The sequence below is a fragment of the Centruroides sculpturatus genome, unplaced genomic scaffold (assembly GCF_000671375.1).
Source record: "Centruroides sculpturatus isolate CEXI.00-Female unplaced genomic scaffold, Cexi_2.0 scaffold1076, whole genome shotgun sequence".
NCBI classification, from domain to species: Eukaryota; Metazoa; Arthropoda; class Arachnida; order Scorpiones; family Buthidae; genus Centruroides; species Centruroides sculpturatus.
In genome coordinates, this window is record NW_019386729.1 from 90,546 (window position 1) to 98,750 (window position 8,205).

At 29.4% G+C, this 8,205-nt stretch overlaps 1 protein-coding gene across 2 annotated transcripts in view; it reads right to left on the reverse strand.

Moving 5' to 3' along the window:
* Positions 1 to 3,279: 3,279 nt before the first annotated feature.
* The window catches only part of LOC111615676, a 17,006-nt gene continuing 12,080 nt past the window's right edge, over positions 3,280 to 8,205 (reverse strand). For both annotated transcript variants that reach the window (XM_023357109.1, XM_023357107.1), the window contains 4 exons: positions 7,609 to 7,734; positions 6,195 to 6,297; positions 5,905 to 6,109; positions 3,280 to 3,460 (listed from right to left, as the gene is read on the reverse strand). In XM_023357109.1, the coding sequence (XP_023212877.1) occupies positions 3,365 to 3,460; positions 5,905 to 6,109; positions 6,195 to 6,297; positions 7,609 to 7,734 (530 nt within the window). In that variant the 3' untranslated portion in view covers positions 3,280 to 3,364. The remainder of the gene's footprint in view (positions 3,461 to 5,904; positions 6,110 to 6,194; positions 6,298 to 7,608; positions 7,735 to 8,205) is intronic.

Consider the following 8,205-nt stretch of genomic DNA (forward strand, 5'->3'; position numbering starts at 1 on the left):
GACCGCGAGGCATAGGCGGTGGCCCACGTCGTCCATGCCTTACGCCGCCCTTGGTCATAGAAATGATGTAATTTGAATATAAATTATTTATAAATACGTATGTCAAGTTATATTTTTATTACTACGTAAAATATATTTAAGAGTTTACGGCCACTGTACCGGGTGTTATGCATTCCAAAAAATGTTATGCATTCCATCACGTACATAAACAGTGTCGTAATTCGCCAAGTGCAAATCAGCAAATTCGTAAAATTTTTGTTTATTTTGAACAATCCGGATAATGGAGGTCCGGATAATGGAGGTTCTACTGTATTTCAAAAATTACAATATGTGTGATATTTGTGACGTTGATCAAATCTGTTGATCATTCTGATGTGATTTCTTTAGTGAATTTAGGAAAAAGTGTGAATATAAACTTACACTTTTTTCCCACATTCACTAAAGAAATCACATCAGAATACTTCTCTACACTTCAGCATATGTAATTTATACTAAATTGCTTTTTGTGAGTTTCCCTAGGTGAAGTCCTTGCTTTAATTACCTTGAAGTGAATATACACCAACACATTTAGGCTAATATGTAATTATAAATATCTAACGAAGCATATTTGCATAAAAAGCATTTTGAAATTTCAGTTTTGCATAGTGTAATTTTAGAAAATAATTTAAAAGAAATTAGCATTTAAATCTGAAATGATACTCTTGTTAATTTCGTCTTTAAGAATGGATCTGAGTGTCTGAAATATCTTATGTAACTTTGTTTTAAGAATAAATAAAATGATATTTAATCATAATTAAAATGATTAAAAATATATAAATGTACAGTATTAACGTTCTGTGATAAAAATTTTGAAATATAATTTTCAAATTCATATTTACAGTTTAGATCTATGGATATATAAGTTTATAATTAATAATAGTTAATAAAATTTCATACTTATAAAATTATTTAACTTACTTGTAGAAAATATACATCGGTTGTCAAAAACTTTGTATCCATATTTGCAGTTACATTTATTTAAAACACATTCCGTATTAAGTGTTTGACATTGTTTAGAGTTGCTACAAACTTCACCTAGGGAAACTAACAAAAAACAAATTAGTATAATTTAATACAAAGATTATTTATTCAATTATTTTAATTTTTGTTTTCTGATAATTATTACTTAAGTTTTTAAGAAGTAAAATAATTCGTTTTGCAATCTTACATAAGATTAAAATACATTATGAATACTGTAATATCATTCTATTGGAGAATAACGAGATCAAAAAAATATTTTAAATATAATTTCCTGCGAATAGTCTGCGAGTACAGTTGTCCCTTGATAATCCGACAGGTATGGGACCAAAGGTGTATCAGATTACCAAAAGTGTCCGGATTACCGAAAATAATTACATATTTCGCATTGTTTTGCTAGCAGTAACTTACAATATTCTCTACTCCAACTGTTCGAACAGAACTGCTCACATAAAACACACGAAATGTGTGTCANGTAACCACAAACAATCACCATCGCAACGAGTTTCACCTGTAATACATATAAATTCAAAAACATCCGTGTATATCAATGATAATTGATATTTGTTTTTGTTAGAAAAGAGATGGAATTGAAACAGCAGAAGAATCATGTCAAAAGAAGTCACGGGATCGCAGAAAGCATTGGAAGCTTCTTATGAATGGATTCTTATAGTGGCTATAAAAATAATAGTTTCACAGACAATCGATAACTTGGCTATGGATGAAAACGCTGTTAATTCAACAAGTAAAAGAGTGTCAAATATTTGCATTGCAACTCGATATTTCATCACTGATTCAGCTTATTTGTTACTTGACATATGCCAGGAAAGGAAATAGAAGAGAAGACTTACTGTTTTGTAAAACGATCCCAACGACTTCAGGTGAAGACATTTATCTGCGCTGAAGACGTGACTTGGAATAATTGTATAGGTTTATGCAACGACGGTGCTGCAGCTTTGACTGGGTAAAGGCTTGAAAAAACTGTTCTAATCTAAATGACAGTCAACGAATGGCTGAATGACTTGTCATTAGAGTAACTATGTCAGATTTCGTATTAGCAGGATGGTGCGCACTCCAGGTCATTCTCGGGCAGACGTGCAACAGTGCGAACTATGCGCGGTTCGACAACCGATGGATACTACAATACGGTCCTATTTTATGGCTATCTCGTACCCCGGGCTTGATAACGTTGAATTTTTTCCTGTGGGCATTAGTTTACGACGCGTACCTACAGTCGACATTATGTTGGAAAGCTACAGAGGCGAGTACGAAACGCTTTCACCAGGTATACTACGTGCATAAAGCGACTCTCAACCGTCTATACCAGAGTTGCCGAACATTTTTGAGTCTGCGTGCCATACAGTCTGCATAATTATCTTCAAAAATTCAAAAATATTTATGTGTACCGAAGTGTTGAACTTCAAATAAAAATATTTTAAAAAAATGAAATGAACATGCTAATTGAAATAAGTGTAAAGATTAATAATAATAAACGGCGCTTTTAGCCCACGACTTTAATTTAGATAGAGTTAGATCAGTGTTTTTCAACTTGTGGATCGCGACACCTAGGGGGTCGCAAAGCCATACACGGGGGTCGCAAGTGTAAGAAAAGACAAGTGTNTTTGATTTATTTTTATAAAAAATTATAGCTCGTTTTTAGTGATGACGAGCCAAACATTGTTTAATTTATGTATCACTTAAAAAAATTTTAATGAAGATATTTATGTTAATTATGAAAATATACTAGCATATTTTTTAATTTTTGGAACCTAACCCTCCTTTTCGTATTAGTTCTTTGTTTCGTATAACACGGATTCGCATAACACGGCTAGTTTTTGGAACGTAACTACCGTGTTATACGGGGGTTACCTGTATTATATAAGTTACTACATTGAAAATTGAATGCATGAAACTTTTAATTTGACTAAATCGATGATCTAAGCAACAAATAATTTTTTGTAGTTTTGTTGCATATTCAGTTTCATTTAAATTTTATTAGAAAATTAATTAATATTTTCAAATAAATAATAATTTTCTTTGTTTACAATTCTTTATTAAATTACTACCGTAACATTTATTATTTACGACGTTAAACACACGGCGTTATTCGGAAAAGTTTATTTTATCATAAAAGCAATAATTTTGAAGTATTGATAACACTATAAAGTAAAACATCGTGTAAAAATATTCAAGGAAATAATTCATTACCCAAGAAAATTAAAAAGTAAGATGAATTAATAAAATCATTACTTGAATAGGAATAATGTCAGAAAGCAAACCATTTTATTTTTGGAAACGAGCTATACATGAAATATATCGTTGAAATATTTGTTATTAAATAAAGTTTCTACATTGAAGATGAACGAACCCTCATATTACGTATCGCTACTGAATAACTGGGACATGGTTGATCTGAGGAAACTTGGTAATGCAATATATTGTTCTGAAAATATAAAAAATAAAAATAAAAACATGATTTCTATTTTACACAAATATAAAATAAAGCAAATATTATAATTTTTAGTTTAATTCAGTTTTAATTAAAATATAAAAATTTATTCAGAAAATGACTAATAAATAACATAATCCAAATTACTTTCTAAAGTTATAAATATTGAAGTAATTATATTAAACGCAATGAATTAGTTTTAAAACTTCTGAAATAAAATATTTCTTTATTGTAACGAAATTTTTATTATAAAAATATTTTAAAATGTTTAGGAAATAATGAAATAGCGTGACATAAGATAGATTTATTCTGGCAATCTTTAACAAACAAAATCTTTTAATAATTATATTTTTTAATAAACAATTAATTAAATATTTATTTTAAAACTCCAGCAACGAGTTGCATAGATTTTTAAAAGTTTTTACTTAAAAAATAACTTTTATATTATTAATCGCAATAAATAAAATTGCGTATAGCGCCATCTGTAATGAGATTTTATTACAAAAACTTTTATACCTTTTATAAAATGACAAAAAGCTTAATATTGAAAATAGAGGTGAGTTTTATAAAAAATTATAAATGCTAATAACGTACAAGTTCAAGTTGAAGTTCAAGTTCTTTATTGCCGTACAAAGGTACAAGCCCGGTACCGCATAAGCACAACTGGTTTGAAAACGCGTACAACAGTAAAGTTACAGAGGAATAGAGTATATAATGGCTTAATCTTTGAAACAGGCATATTAATAAATGCGCTCGTCCCCAAAGGTCGGTGCTCTGATGCATGTATTAGCTCTAGAATGAATAGAGTATATAAAGTAGCATAACATGATATTCGATACAAATCAATTATATACAAGGTATGAAATTAAAGACGGGACAGTAGATACTAAGCACTATATACATATGATATACAAAGCAGTTTAATTACATACTAGATGTCGTGTAACAAATAAGAATGACTTTATATACAAGACATTGAATTGGAACACAATATACAAGACAAGTACATGTCAAAGGTCAAATACATAATGGAATTGCATAGCAATATGAATAAGTTATAAGTGGTGGTATTTATGTTGCTAGGAGGTGCTAGTTGAGACGTTGAGAGCTGCAAGTTTACAGTATTTGTTGACCAGCTGATTGAAGTAAACGTAAGTTGAATGTTCGTTGATCAACTCGTTGCAACTGCAGGGCCAGTCCTTTCCCCGAGAGTTAATTATAATCTTTAAATGCTGCCGCTCAGCATCCAGCATTGGGCAGTTGAAAATATAATGGAGTGCTCCATCCTGAGTGCCACAGAAGGAACATGTATTGTTCGAGTGGTTGGTAAATCCGTTAAGGTGATAATAACATACAGTCGACCCCCATAACACTGTTGATAATTCCGTTTTATATGAATTCCATGTTGTACGAGTCACTTAGATTTTACAAATACGTGTGCCGGGCTGTGAACGGTTCACGTACTGTATTTGTAAAATCTAAGTGACTCGTACAACATGGAATTCATATAAAACGGAATAATCAACAGTGTTATAGGGGGGACGACTGTATAAAATTTTTCATTAAGTTCCATCCATTCGAGATATGCTACAGGACTTCCTTCTATCTCCCCACCCTCTCGACCTTTAACCGCCGAAAAATTTAATCGTATCAATGTTCCTTATACATAAAATATGTCAAATTTTGTTTCCCTCTTCATTACCTTATCCTGAGATAGTAAACGAAATAGACGCCAACACAAACACACATATATAACCATGAAATTTTCCTCTTTTTTTGACTTTTTAGGATTCAAGAGATCGTGGAAATTTGCAAACAACTGTGAGGGTCAAATTTAACACAATTCCAATAATTTCCCTTGTTATATATAGACTACATAACAGCCGGAAAGAAATATATTTAATTTTTTTGTCAGTTGCTTTGATTTATTTTTATAAAAAATTATAGCTCGTTATATATAATGTTCGATGTATGTTAAAGAAATTGTATTATATATATATATTGTATAGTAATATTTATTCCTGTCTATTCCATTTGAGTATGTATCGAGGTATTGATCAAGTAGACTGATTTGAATAAGAATATTTTTTTTACTATTTTCTGATAAAGTCACTAGAAATGCTTTTTTCATTTCCCTCATAATTTCGACTCAGGCTCACGAATCCGACTCAGATCGATCTTGGATTTTCCAAAGAGATGGGTTGAGTGTTTTACTGCTTTGACCATCTGACCATTCAAAAGTCTTTATGCATAGGCAACGGGATCACTTAAATAGAATATGATCTACGTCAATGTCATTTTATTGAATGCATCCAGAAATGCATTTCTCCCATTGAAGATGCAAGTTAATGTGTCTGATAGTATGTATGTACTTTACGTATTTATTTTGTATAAAAATTTTGGAATTAAGTTGTATAATAAAAGAAAAAGACACTTACCATACTTTTAGACAATGTCATGATTTCTTCATATGAAGGGGGTTTGTCTAATATCTCAAGAGTTGTTTCTATTGTGGGATTACTGTAATCGAAACCAGTAATTTCAGGATAAACAGATATTCCTCTTGTATTGAATTCATTATTTTCAGATGGGCGATAAACTATGTTATTTTGAGCTCTTCCCGATATCATATTGGATAATTTTCTATATTGTAGTAAAGAAAACAATAGAACCATATTATTTATTTATACACTACATTATTTAACGAGCAACATTTTAGTTTTCTTACTTTTTAAAGAAAATAATAGCAACGGTTATCGCAGCACTAAGAATTACGGAAAAAATAACACAAAGAATAATTAGTAAGGTATTGCTTTTCGGATTGTCGTCTCCTAAAGATATAGTAAATTAAAACAGTCAAAATAAAAAAAATCTATATTAGAATTTATTTTTATATAGCTATTCAAATATTGTAAGCATTATATTATTATTCAATTCACAGTAAATTATAACAGATTAATTTTGAAGATAATAATTTAAATTTAAGGAGCGAAAACACAATTGAAATGAAATATTTAAAATAAATTACTTTTTAAAACTCAATTTAAAACTTAAATCACATGTTTTTTGTTGTCCTCCGAGAGGCATTCCTTTGGTAAATACTCTTGTTTTGTGTTGCTTTAGCCGGTCAAACTAAATAAAATCAAATTTCTCTAATTCCGAGACAGTAGATTACTCTAATCATGTATAATATATATACTATATTACTGTACATAACATGTCATGTGTAATTATATACAAAATGTAACGAATGGCTTTAATATATTTATTACTAATGTTATAACTTAAGTTGAAAACCTATAATTCGTCTGCGCGTAGATAACATTACATTACATTAAATTATATATGAATTAAATATGGCGATTTCGGCTTATTGTAAAGTGATTAAAGGGAAAATGACATATCACAATGATTACATTAAACAAATTCGGAGTCGTTACGTTTAGATTGATTGCAATCCTCAAAGAAAAATTGAAGTTGTTTTCTAATATACTGTATTTCAAAAATTACAATATGTGTGATATTTGTGACGTTGATCAAATCTGTTGATCATTCTGATGTGATTTCTTTAGTGAATTTAGGAAAAAGTGTGAATATAAACTTACACTTTTTTCCCACATTCACTAAAGAAATCACATCAGAATACTTCTCTACACTTCAGCATATGTAATTTATACTAAATTGCTTTTTGTGAGTTTCCCTAGGTGAAGTCCTTGCTTTAATTACCTTGAAGTTAATATACACCAACACATTTAGGCTAATATGTAATTATAAATATCTAACGAAGCATATTTGCATAAAAAGCATTTTGAAATTTCAGTTTTGCATAGTGTAATTTTAGAAAATAATTTAAAAGAAATTAGCATTTAAATCTGAAATGATACTCTTGTTAATTTCGTCTTTAAGAATGGATCTGAGTGTCTGAAATATCTTATGTAACTTTGTTTTAAGAATAAATAAAATGATATTTAATCATAATTAAAATGATTAAAAATATATAAATGTACAGTATTAACGTTCTGTGATAAAAATTTTGAAATATAATTTTCAAATTCATATTTACAGTTTAGATCTATGGATATATAAGTTTATAATTAATAATAGTTAATAAAATTTCATACTTATAAAATTATTTAACTTACTTGTAGAAAATATACATCGGTTGTCAAAAACTTTGTATCCATATTTGCAGTTACATTTATTTAAAACACATTCCGTATTAAGTGTTTGACATTGTTTAGAGTTGCTACAAACTTCACCTAGGGAAACTAACAAAAAACAAATTAGTATAATTTAATACAAAGATTATTTATTCAATTATTTTAATTTTTGTTTTCTGATAATTATTACTTAAGTTTTTAAGAAGTAAAATAATTCGTTTTGCAATCTTACATAAGATTAAAATACATTATGAATACTGTAATATCATTCTATTGGAGAATAACGAGATCAAAAAAATATTTTAAATATAATTTCCTGCGAATAGTCTGCGAGTACAGTTGTCCCTTGATAATCCGACAGGTATGGGACCAAAGGTGTATCAGATTACCAAAAGTGTCCGGATTACCGAAAATAATTACATATTTCGCATTGTTTTGCTAGCAGTAACTTACAATATTCTCTACTCCAACTGTTCGAACAGAACTGCTCACATAAAACACACGAAATGTGTGTCATCGAGTAAGAATTGGATGGGGAGATTCACATCGCGACATGCTTCTGTGCAAGCAGACACGTAA